Source organism: Coffea arabica, chromosome 6e (assembly GCF_036785885.1).
Source record: "Coffea arabica cultivar ET-39 chromosome 6e, Coffea Arabica ET-39 HiFi, whole genome shotgun sequence".
Classification (NCBI taxonomy): domain Eukaryota; kingdom Viridiplantae; phylum Streptophyta; class Magnoliopsida; order Gentianales; family Rubiaceae; genus Coffea; species Coffea arabica.
This window is the reverse complement of record NC_092321.1, coordinates 4,609,688-4,628,483: the sequence shown is the minus strand read 5'-3', so window position 1 is coordinate 4,628,483 and position 18,796 is coordinate 4,609,688. Positions and strand designations below refer to the sequence as shown.

Sequence of the window (18,796 nt, the reverse complement as noted above, 5' to 3'; positions counted from 1 at the left end):
CAAGACTCGCCACTTTATATATACGACTACATGAGCAGTGTTTTACCACCTCAAATTATCTTTTTCCACAGTTGTTTACGTCTGGACAACGCATTATTTGAAATACCACCTCCCTCTCATTAAAAAAGTATGCCCATAAATATTATGAAATGTAAAATCTAAAAGAAGGAAGACATGTCCATAAATATTATGAATTCAATTCTTAGTAACTAATATTTTTAAATCCAAATTGTTAAGTGAATCGAATGAGTTTCTAGTTTATGGTTCAAACTGGTTCAACTAATTGAATCCTCTTTAAATGTATTTTTTTCTTTATTTTTTATTTATTACAAAAATATATATAATTTTTTTTTATCGGACGGTAACAATTAGCCTAATTTACTTCTATTCCTACTCTTATTCTAACCTACCTTAGGGGAGGAGAGGTCCAATAGGGACTAGAGAAATCGACGGGATTGAACCATCATTGGACTAGATGAGTATACTGCACACCCGTATGAATTTAGAAGAATCCATGTATAATGGCATATCGATGAGAGACAAGATTTGAACTCTTAGGTCTATATTGTCTCTGTTCCAGAATACCCAGATACCACCAGAGAAACCTACTGCCTCCGCACAGGCTCTGTCTGTAAAGCGGTTAGTTCTCTGGATGCTCTCTGCATTAATACTCTGCGTACGTGTTTCCATCAATATCAGGATATCGGACCTTCCAGGTGACTAACAGTCCAACGGGCCGTTGGTTATTACAAAACATATTCAAAAATTCCTTTTTTTTTTTAATATCAATTTTGACAAGTCAATTGGTTCTTGATTGAATTTGATTGGTTCAAATGATTTTCTAAGTTTGTTAGTGTCATGACCAATTTGCGGTTTGACCAGTTAAACCGGTAGGGCCGGTCCTTTAATGTCCATATGGGAACACTAGCCCGGCAGTCTAAAAGATGGAGTTCATCGCTAAGCTTGTTAGCCAAATTATGTTCAAAATCGCGGCTCTACGTTGGAATTTTGAGGCTCTATCCTGTTAAGCCGCTGGATCGGTTGTTAAGAGCAAATAATAACCAAGACTTTGTCGAACATTTTTCATTTCTCTAATCACTCTTTAATGCAAAACGTTCAGTGCTGGAATCTTGCCATTTTCCCCAACAGCGGGCTACGTGACATTGTAGAATCTGTGCACCTGATCTAATTGAATCGCAAACCTCATGCCCCTATTCTCACACGTCAGAGAATTATACTCTCAAAACCTTGGGCCACCTGAACACCTTTCATTGTTGTTGGCCCAACGGGCTGCTTTTTTTTTGTCAACTACAGGGATTCCAATCAAATGCCCATTTCATCTATGAAGGGCAATCTATCACGGCGAACGTCAAGCCGCCTCAGAAAATCCAATTCAAGAAAAGCCCATTATTTTGCAACCATGCAAGATGGGAAGAAATGCCAAATCAGGGAAACAAAAAAGAGTTTTTCTTTCTCAGAAGTTGTGAAGTTATTTAGCAATCAATAGCAAAGAAAATGACAGAAAAAGAGATCGAGCTACTATGTTATCCAGAATTCTTAAAATAGCAGAGAACATGTACAAGCTAGCCCCAACACAAAACTGGACAGATCACCACTTGCAAAGGAGGAGAATAAGGGTAGAAGAAAGTTACGAAAAGCTTCTTGCCCAGCCAGGCTTAAATCATGATGGTCAAAGCCCTGAAATAGACGGCAGATCTGGTCTGGTCTGGTCTGGTCTACCCCAAACCTTGTACTGTCCCTATTGAGCAAATCACGCGATTGACCAACAGTCTGCAAGGGTGAGGCGCAGTCAACTCGACTGGAAATGCGAGCTCAGTCGACTAATTAAAAAACACAACACATAGGAGGAAATTTCATTGCCATTTGCACACAAATTGATCCAAATCAATACACATAATTGTAAATCCCAGGCCCTGAAAATCCAGGGTACAAGCATTGCAATTTGCAACCAAGACAAAATTACATACTACTATATATATATATATATATATTTTTTTTTTTTTTTTTTTGGGGGGTGGGGGTGGGGGTGGTGGGGTGGGTGTCCAAAAAGTATACACACTTTTTTAAGGATCCCCCACCAACTACTGACAGAGGACCTTTGGAGTTCTTTCCACGTCCAAGAGGACCAAGAACTCCAACAAACCTCATTCTCCACACATAGGAGAACCAACGATAATTAGCACAAATCATTAAAAACAAATATTGGAGGTTAGCAATAACACTGGAATGAAGTTTTTAAGTTAATCTCAAGAGCAGAATGGACATTGAATCAACCCATTCTCATTGCACTCCTTGCACTTGACAGTCTTCTTCCCTCTCTCATCCAACACTTTGCAACTACCATTGCAATCTATGCACAATACAAACCTGACCCCTGCGCACCCATTGCAGATAGCAACTGCCTTCGGGATCCCGCTGAAGAGAGTACCTAACTTACCATCTTCCTCCAACTTCACTATCTCGTCAGCCCCACCAATCAACCTTCCCTTGACAAAAACCAAGGGAACTTTCACTTCTTTTGTGCCCATTAATCCCCTCAATTCATCCTTGAATCCTGAATGCATCGACACATCACGCTCAAACATCTGAACCTGATGCGACTCGATCACTGATCTGGCTGTGTTGCAATCCTCAAATGTCTTCCTTATACCCCTCAGCGTGGTCGTATACAGGACCACCGCATTTTCACCACCCGGGGGGCATTTTTCCTCGAAATTTTCGAGAATAGACACCGAGTCTTGGGAATTCCTCTTCTTTACCGCGGTGGGCGTTCCTGAAACCATCTTCTTGATTTGCTCTTTCTCTTCGGACAACTCTTTCTCGAATGATGCCACGAGTTCTGGATCAAACAGCGGGCCTAAACTCCTCCTCCGCGACAAAACTACCCCTGAATCAATCCTCAGACTCTCACATTTGGCATCATTAGGACTGTCTTTTCTTGGAACTCTCAGCATTGGAGACGCTTTTTGTGAACTCCCCTGCATATTACATGCTTTGAAGACCGATTTCGGGGTAGCGTTCTCTTTTCCTCCAAATTTCTTCAGTTTTCTAGGGGATGCCATTTGATTCAAGAACTTTAGTGGGCTTCTCGCATCCAAATCCCCGAACCCACGTAGAAGAAGTCGCGATTTTGGGCTTTTCTTGTCCGGGATCAAATTCGATAGAGGTACTTCTTCTTCCAGACCTTGCATTATCTCCCACGCATTGATAACTTCAGGCTCTTGTCGAGGAGGTGAAGGCTTCTTCAAATCAATCCCACATTTTTTGATGGATTGCAATTGTTGTTGAAGATGAAGATGTTGCCCCTGCTGCTGTTGCTGTTGGTTTTCTTTGTCAAGTCTAAGGACACCATAAGTACTCGACGTGAGAGAGACCACATGGTTGGAGATATTATCTGCTTTCTGAACCAAATTTTCTTGACTGAGATCTTTCCTGAACAACTCGGAAGAGACACAGCCCATTGATGCGGTTCAGGTGTCTTCTTCTTTCTCGCCAGTTTTTTGTGGTTTTATGCGTAAGAAAGATTTGAAGGCTACTGCGGTGGTCCGATGGAAAGAGAAAAAGTGGGAGTTTCATTTTTTTAAACATTTCAGTAACCGTTATCCTGTCTCAAAAGGGCCCAACGGTCCGAAAATTCGAATAAGACTTGTCGAGGTAAACGGTGTGCGATGTCTTCGTGTCTTTCTATCTTTTCGATCGTTCTTTTTTTTCTTTTTTCTTTTTTTTTTGAAAACTGCAAGAATGTCTTTTGTTGTTAGGTTTTTTGTTTCAGTAATTTATTACTAGTCAAAACCTTTTTTCCTTTATTTTTAAATGAAGACCGTAATTGATACTATACACAGGAATCACAACTCACAAATTGTACATTTGACACAACTCTTCTTAATTTTTGTGCTCCTTAATCCAAGATTTTACTCAATTAAAAGTTTTAAATATTAATTTTCTTATTAGTGAAATAAATCAATTTTAATTGTAATTCTCCATTGCAACCATTTGCTTTGAGATTAAAGAATCAAAATGAAGCAGAGAAAAGTATCTTCTTGAATAAATAAGTTAAAATTGCATTGACAAGCATCATGAGCTATGGAGAGATTGAAGTTCATCCTCTCACAAGTAACAAAGATGTAAACTCGTTATAAGCGACCTACAGTAGGACTACAAAACCAACCGAGTAACTTGCGAGCAATTGAATCATTGATCTTGATTGCATTCGAGTCGATTTCGAACTACTCGATTAATCAAACAAATCAAGTATCGAGCATTGATATGTTAAGTTTGAGTTCGACAAGTCTTATTGAACGGTACGTATTGTAAAATTATATAGTATAAATTATATATATAGACTCGAGCTTGCTCGATACCAAACGAGTCAATCTTAAGCACCTCATAAAGCTTTGAACTCGATCATTTAAATTAATGCTTGATCGAGTCGAGCTCGATATTTCAAACACTGCCAAGTTGAGCTTGATTTCGAGCATGCTCGAGATCGATTTGATTTGTTTTGCACCCTTAACATATAGTATCTTAAAAAAAAAAACGTAGAGTATGATATTTAACAGCTAATTATCAGTCCCTTTGAGTCATCGGATCAACAAAGAAAAAACTAATCGTTTAATCATAAATCAAATGTTCCTAATGGAAAAAATAAGGAGAAAATCATAATCAATGTGCACGGAGAAATGTGACAGGTTAGAAAAAGGTGGAAGTTTTATATGCTTCGTTAAGTGGAATTCGTTACATTGTAGAACTACGGAAGAAAGAATAAAAGAGTTTTTGGGGGGAAAAAAAAAAGGAAAGAGTTTACAATTGGGAATTTGAATTCAATAAGCCCAAAGCATGAAATGCTCTTTGCAGCTCCCATGTTGTCGCATGAGATCCATGGCTCCATGCTCTCTTCATAGGCGTTTCGTTCACGACTCTCATTTCTTTTGGGCTGCTCCTCAAGTTATCCTTCCAGGACTGCCCCTCAACCCATCCAGAGTTAATCTCTGTTTAGGCTGGGTCCTCAACGCTATTTCTTTCTCTTATTTTCAGAAAAATTAATATGTACAATTCTTACCGAGTCTCATTTTCTGGGTTTGTGTGGGGGAGTTCCGAGACGCAAACGAAACAAATTCATGTTTGACTTTCAATGTGCATTATACTAACATCGGGTCACTGATGAGCAACTCAAGAATTGTGGTGTTGATCCAATTAAGAAGGTCGAGGCCCAACTACTAAACTCTCCTCCTTATTCAACTTCTTCTTCAGTAAATTTCCACTTAAATTTGATTATCAACACTTGTTTCACAATTTTACAAGTTTAAAGTATGATGATTAATCTATCATACCAGTCATCTCCAGTTTTTCTTTTCTTTTCTTTTTTTTTTTTGTTGGGGGGGGGGGGGGGGTTGGGTGCAGCCTGAGGTCATTTAGTAGCAGTATGACAAAATTCCAATGGATATATTGTTAAGCATGTTTTGGAATACATAAGTGAAAGACATATAATAAGGAAATAAGTCGAACAAGTATTTATTTTTTCGTATGGAATAATTTATGGGAAGATACCGTAGGGACTTGAAGCTGAAAATTTTCGTGTTTTAGGGTGAATTGGAGAAAGCAAGTAACATATTTCATTTGGATCAGAAGAAATATTAGATACTTTGTGCAGGAGCAGCATTTTTTTTCGGCTGTTCACGTTTCTGTATATAAAAGTATAACAAAAAAATATGACAACATATTTGGGGTTCCCTTCCATCAACCGAGAAATGAGAATTGTCGGGCCGTTTGCGAGAGGCATTCGAGCTCAGCAATCAGAACTGATAAAATACTCTTTTCATGCCCAACGCCCCTCTCCTCCTCCCGCAATAAAGAAGCAAATATCTGTGATTGGATAATCATAATTAACTGTTACATTTCATTCTTGTCTCCACATAATCAAATGGTACACTTCATTTTTGTTTCCCTTCCAGAACCAGATGGTTAAAAATTTTATTCTTTGAAATCGACTGATTCATGATGGATTGGAATGTGTAGATTCCCATAGCATGATCTTTTTGACATTTCTTTGTGTGTGTTATGGAATGGAAAACGTAATCGTCCTAAGCTAGAGCTCCAATAATGAAGCACTAATGAGCTTCTAGAAATCTTTGAGCAGTGGCGTAAGCGTTGACCTCGAGTTGTGAATCATGTTTCCTACAGTAGAAGGCATTTTTTTTTTTTTTTCGTCGCAACGAGAACAATATATCATGCTCTTACAACTACAAGAGAGGGGAGAGTATAAAAAAACTCGTATGAAAATTAGGGATGAACCACTAAATCAGATAAATACACTGAGTGTGTTTGAATTGTAAATTATTTGAGATATTTTTACTGTAACACTTTTTGTGATGTAATGTATGTGAGATAAAAAAGTAATTGGGAAAATAGAAAGATGTATTGAAAATTGTAATGGTAAGTAAATATATTTGGGCAAGTAATCTCCTGTTACTTCAAAGAGTTTTAAAGAAAATTTTTTTTTTTGGCCAGCAACGATAACATTTTGTATAATCTAATTATAGTCTAATCTAAAGGGAAGGAGAAGGAGAAGCCACACATAGTGAATGATGAGAAACAAGTATCGAATTCTTAACCTTCAACCTCCGTCAAAACTTAAAGAGGTCTCGGTGACCAACAGCCCAAGAGATGTTGGCTATTTCTCGAAAGAGCTTTAAAGAAACTCTCCTTCCTACGTATAAAGCCACAATGGCTAATAGCTAGTTTGGGAGGATGGAAATGAAAAGAAAAGAAGAGAAATGATAAGTTAGAAAAGAAAAGAAAGGATCAAAGTTTCTATCTAAATTGTTTGGGAGTTTTAAAAAAGAAAAGAAAGTGAGTAATTTTCTTTTGTTTGGAAGTTGAATGCAAAGGAAAGGAAAAGATACTTAAACAAATTATTTTACAAATATGCCCTTTCTATAAACAAATGTGAGAGGGATTCATCGGGTATTAAAATATTTTGTATAGGATTTTAAGGGTAATTTGGTAATATTAAAAAATTAACTTAAACTTCTGTCCGTTCCTTCCCTTTCCGCCCAATGTTGGGCGGAAAGTTTTCCAAAAGATGGAGGGCGGTGGAATCTTTCCTATTCTTTTCTTTTCCTTCTCATTTTAACTCCCAAACAATGGAAAAACTTTCTTACCCCTTCAAAACCTTTCTTTTCTTTTCATTTCCATCCTTCCAAACTAGCTATAAATTAAGTAAGCACAAACTTTCTTGTTAGTCTCCGCACGTTAAACAGATTTGAACTGCATGTCAAATCACGTATGTCAGCTCAGCGGCAAAGTCCAAGTTAACATGCTTGTCAGTGGATAAAAACAAAGAGCAAAAAGGTTACCGAAGATTCCGAAATCAATTCCCATTCAAATTCCTTTCTTTCTGTTCATATTAATTTCTGTGCTTGGATCTTTATGCATCTTTGCCCCTTCTGTTATGGTTAGATGATGGAAAGGTTTGATCCCGGCTGATTAATTTTAAATTTCACAAAGAAGTCGTACAGATCAATATATATAGTAGAGATTTCTCCCCAATTGGAGACGTTCTTGCTTACTACATCCACAAAGTATTCTACTTTCACCGTCACTGCAAATTTTGACTTGTTTCGACGCATAACTCTTAACAATTCCGTCATAACTAACCACCACGGATGAATGAAATATTTTCCAATTTAGATAACCCGAAGGAAGTAGCGTTATTGTAGCGATAAAATTTTTATTTTCTTTATAATATTACATATATATATATATATATATATAGGTATATAGCCTCTAAATCCTACTAACATAGAATTAAACTAGCTAGACCGAGACTTGAACAAAAGAACCTCTAAATCCGGACTGCAGCCGTCCTACAGCCAAGAAAATGAAGAGGAAAGAGTAAACAATACATACAATGAGTCCACCCCTAAAAGTTTCTGGAATTGCCAACCCTTTTTTTAAAAAAATAAAAAAAGGCAGCAATCGGTGGGCGGGTGGGCTATGGGCTCGGTATTGCGTGTGGTCTATGGGACGTCGATTAAAGTACTATTTCTTTGGCTGCTTCAGAGGCGTGACGGCGGCAGGGATTACAAAACAAGGAATGCGTGTTTCCAAGTTCCAACAAGACAAATCGTCGGAGTGATGCGATTACGTATTACCACCAAATGCTTTCCAAGGTGCTATCTCAATTATTGGTTCCCAAAACTCCGTTGGTTTGTTTGGATTGTGTTTTATTTTCCCAATTTTATCTGCTTACATCATCATTACAATTTTCAATACATCTTTTTATCTTCCCAATTACCTTTTTATCTCACACACATCACAAAAAGTGTTACAGTAAAAATATTCCAAATAAAACACAATCCAAACAAACCACATGTATTTTTAATTCACCCTCGCTTAATCGTATCATACTCCCATATATGTTGCCCAAGGACCCCCAAAAAAAAATAATGCTGCATATTTTCTCAGTTCCATTAAAAGTGTTATACTTTGCATTTTGAAATGTTCCAAAATATTTATCATATTGTCAAATATAATCTTTTTTTTTAGTCATATGCATATTACTACTCAAAATTCAAAATTTGAATTTGTGGGATAAGATTAAAAAGAGAAATATAAACATCACAATCAAATCACTATTTTTAAAAAATTAAATTTCTAAAACATGATCAAATAATTGGAACAGAGAGAATAGTATACATCGGTAAGGTCAGTCGTGTACCTGACTGATTAAGTGATATTTATTATCTCGCCTCCTACAATTTCTTTATGTCGTTTAAGATGCTTTAGTTGGAATCTTGACAACTAAATATAAAGTGCAAATGATGCAAACCATAGACTTGAATTTGATCTCTATAATGGAGCAAGCTGAAGAATGTATTTGTTGGTAGTGGAAATTATAAACGAATTGATGCATGGCGTACGTACTTAAAAGAATTTGAACCAAATCAAACTGCTGGTCAGTATCATTTTACCATTTCAGTTTGACTTAGTTCAGTCATTTCATTTTCTTCTACCATTAACGAACGCGGATGTAAGCAAGTCCTATAGAGGAATAATTAAAAGGGAAAAGATTTAATTTCGGCAAGTGATGATTAAGACACATAATATTAAATAACCTACCTAGAGATCGGAATTGGAATTATGTAACACGAGATTACAATCTCGATTAGGTTAGGTGTTAGTTGGAAGAATTGGTCTCCCAGGGCATCAATAAACTCTGACCACATCAGGTCAAGAAGAATCCATTGATTATATGCCACTAGCACATAAATGAATGGAATGCCACTTGGAAAAAGCCAGACTTCTCCTTGTCCTCCGCACATACAAGGCAAGCCTAGAAGGAGACCTTATTTTTACTCCTTTTCTTTTTTTTTTTTATTCCACCTTGTTTGGTTTGTCATTTTTTCTCAATCAAAATTGTAAATTTTATCTTATATTTATTAAATTGTTAGGGTAAATTTTTCTACAAAAGCTCCAGAACTACTCCAATCGGACGCGAAGTTTCTTCTATGACAATTACCACAGTCCCCATCACTATCTAATTAAGTATTAAATATCAAACTTAATTATAAAGAAGCTAAAGAAGAAAATGAAATCAATATGTTGATTCTTCCACGCAAAAAGAGTTATGATTACTCACCAATTATTCATCTTATTATCTCCTACAATAGTTACTTGAATGAATGGGAGATCGTCATATCCACCTGAGTAACATGGTGGATTTATGCACCAAGCATTGATTACTTGTCTGAGCTCGACTAGGCCAAGTAATTATGAATTATTTGAAATATAGTACTCCCTCCGTCCCACTTTGATAGTCCTGTTTTCCTTTTTCATCCGTCCCAAATTATAGTCTAATTTTCAATTGAAGAATGTAGTTGTATTTTAATTTTCCTAAAATACCCTTATTCAATGTAAGTTGTTACTATAAATCTACCCCATTTAATGAGAGTTGATTCTTTTTTTACCATCAATTCAAGTTCCCATAAAGTTATACTCTAATTAATGTGAGGGTATTTTAGGAAAATAGCTAACTAAATTGATTGTTCCAATAAAGTTAACTACTTTTTCTTAAACTGTGTGAAAAAACAAACAGGACTATCAAAGTGGGACGGAGGGAGTATAATTTTTAGCATTTGAAAAAAAAAAAACACAAAATGCAATTATTCATCTATGTGTAGCTTTGACAGTGAAGGTGCACGATGCTTGCATACAAAACTTCAAATAGGCCTAGTGTACATTTCGTGCACGTAAATATTGGATTTTCTAGTGTATTTTGAACCACGAGATGTATCAAATTAATTCACGGTCTACTTGACTCCCCCACATTCAATTTCAGGCTATTAAAAACAAAAGAAGCCGCAATTTGTACTGCCGTATTCTTGGTAGACGGTTTGATTCTTTAAAGGAATTTTCTCTTTGATTTGGAAAAAGAAAGATAAAAGGAAGGGAATAAGTATTGAGGAACGTCATCTAATAAGATGTTACTTTTGGAAGATAGAACTGTTTAATAACTAATAAGTTGTTGATGAGGCTTTTATTTAGTGCCTAATCTAATGTTGAAACTCCAAGAAGACAAAAAAACAAAACTGCAAGAATATCACCACCTCTGGTCCTTGAGCTCAAATCTTCCCTTGTCCTTCCGGAACTTCTTAAATCCCTGTCATCTTTTAGTTTTTTGCTTTTTTTATCCCTCTCACCTCTTCCCACATCCTTTCCAACTCAACCGTCGTCAGATATAGGTCTAAAATTCGAATCTTCTGAACTTAACCGTAAAGAAATCTGTAAGAACCCTTCTATGTTTATTGGACCCGCCCCAATGGCTTTTAAAAAAAATCCTACCATCTGCTAAAATGAAAAAAAAAAAGAAAACTCATAAGTTAATGTGAAGACAGATGACATATTTGAGCATGTGAAGAAGATAACTGCATTCGCCTTACAAGTTACAAGCCTATTCCTCTTTTTGGTTCAACCTAGTATGTAAATGGCGAATCTCACAGTTAAACAACCAAATCCCCCAGTTTGGAAGTGTATTTTTGCAGTATAGCCGAGATAGGTCCAAGTAAAATACGTCTCTGCAACAAGTATTCTGCATCTTGATCCTAAATTAAGACATTCTAACTGCTTCATCAACCAAATCCATCGTTTGTTGTAGGACCAAATTTTTTAAATTTGGCATACATCATCAGGATCAGGTTGGCAAAACAATTATGAACAGTTATTTATTCCGTGACCGACAAATGAATTTGTACATAAGCGGCTGCAAGGACCATATTGGTGCATTTACTCCATGTCTTCTTGCCCTTCGTTATCGTTTTCTTTTGTTCATTCTCCATACTATTTTTCCCCATCCACCTTCATCATAGAAGATGACTATTTACTGATTTATCTTTCAAGGCACAACCTGTGAAGTTTAGTTGATTATTACACAAACCAAAATTCCCAATCAAGATAGAAAAAGTCCAACCAAGAAAACAAAAAGTAAGGAGGGAAGATAAACAAGTGGTGTGTAGAAGTCAAAACGGGTACAATTAGGTAGAGCGCATACAACAAACGGATTGACAATAATGTTGACTCTTTTTACATACAAGTTTCAACCAATTAAAACAACTGATCACGAAAGAATTTATCAAATTTGTTTGGATGGTAAGTTATTTGGGATATTTCTACTGTAGCACTTTTTGTGATGTGATGTATGTGAGATAAAAAGGTGTATTGAAAATTGTAATAATGATTTAAGCAAATAAAATTGAAAAAATAATGCTCAATCCAAACAAACCATCTCATAAGCCCATCCATCATTAATAAGGTATCTGTTTCAGGATATTGTATCAGACGGTCAGCTATGGATTATGCTAGGTAGCAATCAATGAATGGAGCATGATTAACAAACTTGTCTAGATAGTACACATCTTAGGATCAAATTAACTTTATTTCAGACATGCTTGATTGCATAAGTTTACCACCAGTGCGATATCTCAGAGTCTCACGCTATTTAGATTCGGTTGCGTAGTAGACAATTTACTGCGCTAGGTAATTGAGATAAATGCATTATCCTGCAATTTTTGTTTTCAAGTATTGTGTATATTGCATGTTTGTTTCTTATGTAAACAGTTAGATCTTTTATACACTGATTAAATAAATTTATTTTCTACAGTTACAAGTGAGCTGCGTTTTTGTTGCATAATGTTTACCAGAACTCTCTTTTTTTTTTTTGGCACATGTTATACAGAGGGTTGCTCGATTTTTGTAACCAAAAAAAAAAAAAAAAGAGTAAGAAAAGAGGTCTATAGTAATCAAAACATTAATCTCACACGTTGTGTAGCACTAAGATGTTTTGGTGTTACTCATCTGAAATTAAAAATCTATTGCGTAAGTCTTAAGGTGGCCAGGAAGGGTAACCTCCCTGTAGGCAGAAGCAGAAACATCACCAAAATGGATAGTTTTTTTTTAAAACTAAAATAGATGGGTTTGGGCTAAATTTGATAGATTGAGTCGTACCAAAATTTTTTTCACATAGAAAATTTTCTATTTACACATCTTCGAATAAGTAAACACGACTGGGGGAGTGGGGAGAGAGATGGATTAGGTGGTATGATTAGAATTGTCAATTGAGCCACGTGAGTTGAGCTTTAATAAAACTAGATTCGGCTCATCTAGTTAGTGAAACGTATGGGTTTCGAATCATGAGTTCGAGTTAATACATGTGAAATTCATATTTGACTCATAATATATTCGGGTTTTGAAACTAATTCGGGTTTAACCCAAATTCATTTATTATGCTTTAACTTTTTTGATATAATTACTATAACCATTAAATAGTAAAGTAAATTTGCAATCTAAAATATTAAAACTACACATAAATTAATAAAAAGTTCATTAAAAATACATAAACCAATACTAATAGGGCTTTTAGTTTCTGATCGTGTTATATACTAATAATAATAGTCATTAGTCAATAATCACTACTAAGTATTTCTCTTTAAATATATTTATTTAATGAATTTAAGTCTCTTCCAAACCGATACTAATTGTTAATAGTCTAATTATACATTACATATTTAAAAATAATACACTCGTAGTTATATACATTAGGGTGTGTGTGTGTATATATATATAATTACATATCAAATATATAAATAATATATAATAAAGAGTCGGGCTTTAATTAGATTGAGCCTATACATGCCCATATTCTACTCACTTTTTAATCGGGCCTCAAAAATAAGCCGAAACTTTGCTGGACTTAGAATTACAGTAGACTCGACCCCTTTTTTTAAGGGTTGTACGGGTTGAACCGACCCTATCGACAACCTTAGATGGAGAATGGAGAGTAAGTGTGACGTCTCGTGTCTCAAACCTCCCACCTACATTTAAATAAAAATTATTAAACTTTATATTATTCATTCTTCAGTATTGGTGGCGTGTACATATCTTTAGCCTGGGGAAGAATGGAAGTTGGAAAAGTATGAAGTTCAAAGTAAAAAAGAGAACCTTGGAATATATAATATTATAATCACATATATTACCAGTCTCAGAAAAGGAAATCGATTTTGGAAAACTAGCTTTAGTATACTTTTGACGAAAAGTTGAATTTTAGTTTGAAAAAGAATAAAAAAAAGAGGAAAGTTTACTAAAATCAATTGGGTTCTCATCTTTTCTAGTACGTTTCTAGAGAAAGGCAGCTCATGTGTTTCGAGTTTCGTGCCTATGCCTACGGACAAAAACCGCAAAACCCCCCACGGCCCACACGGCAGCACCACCGATCAGCTGGCTGGCTCAAGCTCCCTCCAGGAAAAGTACTAGTAATCTTTTTCCTCATTTTTTTAAATATAAAAATTCACCATCCTATTTTACAATTTTTAAATAAATTACTATAAATATTTCCTGCCGTGGGTTGGACTCCTACTCCAACTCCTTCGTCGCTTTGAAATTCTTGCATTCCCACCCAGCGCCAGCCTCCTTCTCAAATATCTCTCTTTCCTTTCTCTCTCTGGACTCTCTTTCTTTTAATTATACAGAGAATGCCTCAGGTTGATTTAGAAACACTAGTTTCGGCCTGCGCAGGCGGAGGAACCGAACGCAAAATCACTTGCGAAACACTCGCCGACGACTTATCCGAGAATGATGATGTAGCTGTCCGCGATGCTGACGTTCCACAGGACTTTCCGCCGGAGTCGTTCTGGCTGTCGAAGGACGCCGAACTCGACTGGTTTGATCGAAACGCTTTCTTTGAGCGGAAAGAGTCCACCAAAGGCATCTCAAATTTCGCTTACTTGAATCAGAACCCGAATTCCAACTCCAATTCACAGCGGTTTTCAGTGAAAGTCAGGAAGACTTCCCTATTGGGGTTGCCCAAGACTCAGAAGGCTAACTATATCGAAACTGCTAAACGAAGGAATAATAAACCCGCAAATGTAAAGTTGTTCCCGAAACCCTCTTCGTCCGTCGGAAAAGCCCCCGTCTCGGGAGTGGAACCGTCGTCGCCCAAGGTTTCCTGTATAGGAAGAGTGCGATCGAAGCGCGGTCGCCGGAGATCATCGGGTAAGCGAGAAATGTCGCTCGACAAGTCGAGATCGCTTGGGGATAAGCGGAAAAAGGGGTTCTGTTCTCGGGTTTTGTCCATATTTAAATCCGGAAGTCATGACAGAAAACCGTTTCGACGGGAGGTTGAGGAAATAACGGAGGAGTCGACTGTGGAGGAGACGCCAAGGACGAGCGTGACTGTAAGAATGCGCGAATTTCCGGTTGGTGTTGAACCCGCGTCCGAACCGCCCGGTTTGGGAGGGCTGAAGAAGTTTGCGTCCGGTCGTAGATCGGGGTCGTGGAGCACTGAGGATTTCGACGTGGCACTCTCTAATTCGCTGGTGGCAGACGGTCCCGCGAAAAGAAGTTGATTGGAAGTCGTGACAAAACCGCGGGCATGGAAATTGTATGTGAGCGTTGAAATTTTGGGGTTGTGATGACGTGGCAGTTGAAGAATGGCCGAACCTCGTTGAATTCGAGGTAGATCAAGGCAGTTGATCTTGCCTTTTTTTGCCCTTTTCTTTTTTTTTTTTTTAATCGGGTTTTGCTTCACTTGTAAATATGCGTGATTTACTGCAAAGCCTGTAAATGCAAACATTGTGGATCACACCCCCACCTATCTAGACTCTAGACTCTAGTATCTAGTTAATCTATTTTTCTCTTTTTCTTCTCCATATAATCTTTGGGAATTGATTGTAGAATTTTGTATTGTGGTCCTTTAAATTGGTTGAATATATTTTTTTTCTCAAAAACTTGTGTGCGAGAATTTGTTTTTCTTCAACTGAGGTATTATTTGCACCCGCGCGTACATATACATACATATATATATAAACGTGAGTGGAACAATTTAATTGGAGAACAAAACAGGACTGTTTATATGAGTAAGTTTTATATTTTTCCCAATTCAACTGCAAGTACTGGTGCAATAATCATATGATTTGCATATTTTGGTTAGAGTGACTGTGATCACATTCACACCAATTGCTTGTGCCGTCGATACACTCTGTCATGAGAACATTAATCACATGTAATGCTTCCACGTCCCGCGCTGTAGTTCAATAACACTTTATTTGTTTGGACAGCAGATTATTTGGTCAAATATATTTGCTGACATCACCATTACAATTTCTAATACAGCTTTTTATCTTCCCAATTACCTTTTTATCTCACATACATCACATCACAAAAAGTGCTACAGTAATTATTCCAAATAATATTTCAAATAATACTCTATCCAAACAAACCCAGTACTGTCTACTAACTGCGTAACTGCTCCATAGACATTATTATTATTGTATAATATATCTCAAGTACAATGACCAAAAATAAAGAAATAGCTCAATTTGATTGTTTAACGAAATTTGGCACCAAGCTTCGATCGAGGATTAGTTCATCAGTTTTGTAATGCGCTCGGTGCTCCTGACTCTTTCCTGTACCGAGAAAAGGATCAATTGGTTAATAACGTAAGTGCGACGAGGAATGCCGGGGATTTCTTCGTGTCATGGCACATGATTGTAAAGCTTATTTTGAGCCTTGCTCAAGTTGTATGGTTATACTTCTTATTAATAAATTTCTATCGTTTCAAAAAAAAAAATAAAAATAATAACGTAAGAAAAGTAGAATATATTTTGACTAACAAATCTGCACCATTTTGAATTGTTTTAAACATTCAGCTTTACAGGCAGAAACGTTAGTTACATGATATTATTGACTCGATTTAATTTAACTGAGTTGAATTTCAGCTTAGCTGTTTGGATTGTAAATTATTTGAGATATTTTTACTGTAGAACTTTTTGTGATGTGATGTATGTGAGATAAAAAGATAATTGGAAAGATAAAAAGGTGTGTTGGAAATCGTAATAGTGATGTAAGCAAATAAATTTTGGAAAATAATCCTCTATCCAAACAAACCTATTGATAAAAAAACATTAAGTAATTATGAAGTTTTTAATTCGACTCGCAAGTCATTCACCTTCTTCCCTTGACCTGAAAATGGAGTTGAGTTGAATGGAACAGAAAGGGTGGACCAGTCCCACTTGAAGGTATCGTAAAGTAGTTTTCTACCCTTTTTTTTTTTTTTTTTTTTTGGGGGGGTTACTTTGTTGGGTGGTCATTCTGTTTATGCGGGCCGCAATTGCACATTTCCTCACACGTCACAAGGTGTCAAACGCTTTGATTTTGCAACTCGCGAATTGTGATAATCATCTTTCATGTTTATTCTTGTTTTTGGTTTCGACATTCATTTGATTTCAGCGAGGAAGGGGATCCCATTTTTTCCCCAAAATTATCATCATAAATTTGAATAAAGCCAAGTGTCGTTCTTAAGTAGGTTCCGGAATACGATAAGATCGACCATTTAGCAAGGAACGACGTTAGAACTTTGATCACGGTTTGCACTGAGGCGGACTTTTCTTATATTTGTCGCACGCCTCCTTTTGTCGTCCAACAAGACGAGGAGTGTTGCTGCTGCCTCAGGATCCAGCCATCAGGATTGAACCCTACGGTGGATTATATATACCGGTGCTGAAAGTACATGCGATACGTGTACAATTTAGAAATATTTAATTTTACATAAAATTTTCATTATTAAAGTAAATTATGGTATTTAAACCTTTTTTTTCCCATGAAATGATGGAACTTTAGTAGTTATAATGTATAGATACATTTATTTGGTCAAGATATGTTCAGATAGTTATGGTTACTAGTAATTATTTTAGTAATTCATGTTCGGTAGTAAAGTAATGAATGATTTTTATAAACATAAATTTCCAAGTATATAAAATTATTTATCCAACCATCCTCTCTTTCTTTATATATAGTATAAATATAACAAAGTAACAAGAGAAACATCAAAATGGGGCTTTGGTTGGTATTTTTCCAGCCCTAAATGAGAAGATCAGCATTGGCAATGGGACCTTTGGAATTATTTGGAGATTTTCCACCAAGTCCTAGAACGACTTTCCTCTTTCTCCAAGTTAGGGTGGAGATGGCATCAAATTCTATTGGTAGGTTTTTTTTGTATAAGCAAACACTTGGGTAGACCCGATTTATGTAGATCTAATGATTCAAAATTAGTCATATCATTTCACCAATTTAAGTATTAAAGATGCGACAAAATTTGGACCATTAGGTCTGCAAGACCTGATCTACCCAAGGTTTTGCCTTCCATATAAGCATGGGACGATTAGGGTTGCAAACGAATTGAACTACTCGAGTCAAAACTCGACTCGAACTCGATCAATATCGAGTTCGAGTAGGTCAAATTGAACTTGAGCTCGAGCTCGAACTCAAAAATATTAAGTTCGTTAGAGCTCGAGTATATATATATTATTTTAATCATAAAATTACATATATATCCATAATATTTTATTATTTATTAAGAAAAATATTATTTATTTATTTTTTAAAAATAAATAATTATTTTGTATTTTTTCGAACTCGAACTCGAACTCGAGCTCGAGGTTGATAAAACTAAGTTAAGGTTCAATTCGATTAGACCAAAGTTCGACTCGACTCAACTTGCTTGCAACCCTAGATACGATAGAACTGCACAGTGCCCATCCCAAGTCTTGATATATGTCCATAAACAGGATTTTGCTTATGAAAGCTTGCCTTCTTTCTTGATTTTCTACCTCAGGAATAAGGATTATCCACATTTATCAAATAAATTATTTTTGAATATTTATATTATATATAAAGGGAGAATGGCATAATTTTTTTTTTTCATTTTTAACTTTACTCTCACGATCGCTTAATTATTCCTTTACCATCTGATTACATGTTACGCACATTGCCAACCAATGTAATTACAACTAATTTTTACCCATAGCCACCCACAAACATTGTAACCACCAAGTGAATTATAATACATAGGATCAATTTGACTAAAGATAAAATTATAAAGGTAGAATTGTCAACATATTTAAACAGTCCATTTTTCTACCTTTTCAAATGAAATATTTGCCACAAATACTAAATAAAATATTCTCAAATGGATAATATGCCTATTGTTTTCATTGAGGGGGAGAAGTGTCATTACGCACCACTTTCCCCACGCCTGGGGGGAGAGAGGGGGGGAGGGAGTGTCATTAGCCCTTGTAACTTACAAGTAGCGAAGAAAAGGAAGTCCAATAATTCTGAAATCTAGACCAGCAGTTGCGAGAGTTGAGATAGGCCTACCACTCAAAAACCATAAACTTTTAAATTATGTATGCTGTTTACCCTTTATCTTGACTCCTTTCATCAGTTC

The 18,796-nt window shown here is 36.1% G+C and overlaps 2 protein-coding genes across 2 annotated transcripts; one reads left to right on the top strand and one right to left on the bottom strand.

The window, feature by feature from the left end:
* Positions 1–2,041: 2,041 nt before the first annotated feature.
* LOC113695743 (uncharacterized protein At3g28850-like) lies at positions 2,042–3,566 on the bottom strand. Its single transcript, XM_027214881.2, has one exon. The coding sequence runs from the start codon at positions 3,480–3,482 to the stop codon at positions 2,268–2,270; it is 1,215 nt and encodes a 404-aa protein (XP_027070682.1). The 5' UTR covers positions 3,483–3,566; the 3' UTR covers positions 2,042–2,267.
* Positions 3,567–14,045: 10,479 nt separating this feature from the next.
* On the top strand, positions 14,046–14,918 carry LOC113694576 (uncharacterized). The gene has a single exon (XM_027213415.2). The coding sequence runs from the start codon at positions 14,046–14,048 to the stop codon at positions 14,916–14,918; it is 873 nt and encodes a 290-aa protein (XP_027069216.1).
* The last annotated feature ends 3,878 nt before the right edge of the window (positions 14,919–18,796 follow it).

What these genes read in the sequence shown, in the direction of transcription:
- LOC113694576 (XM_027213415.2), top strand. Translation starts at nt 14,046, where the DNA reads ATGCCTCAGGTTGATTTAGAAACACTAGTTTCGGCCTGCGCAGGCGGA.
- LOC113695743 (XM_027214881.2), bottom strand. Translation starts at nt 3,482, where the DNA reads ATGGGCTGTGTCTCTTCCGAGTTGTTCAGGAAAGATCTCAGTCAAGAA.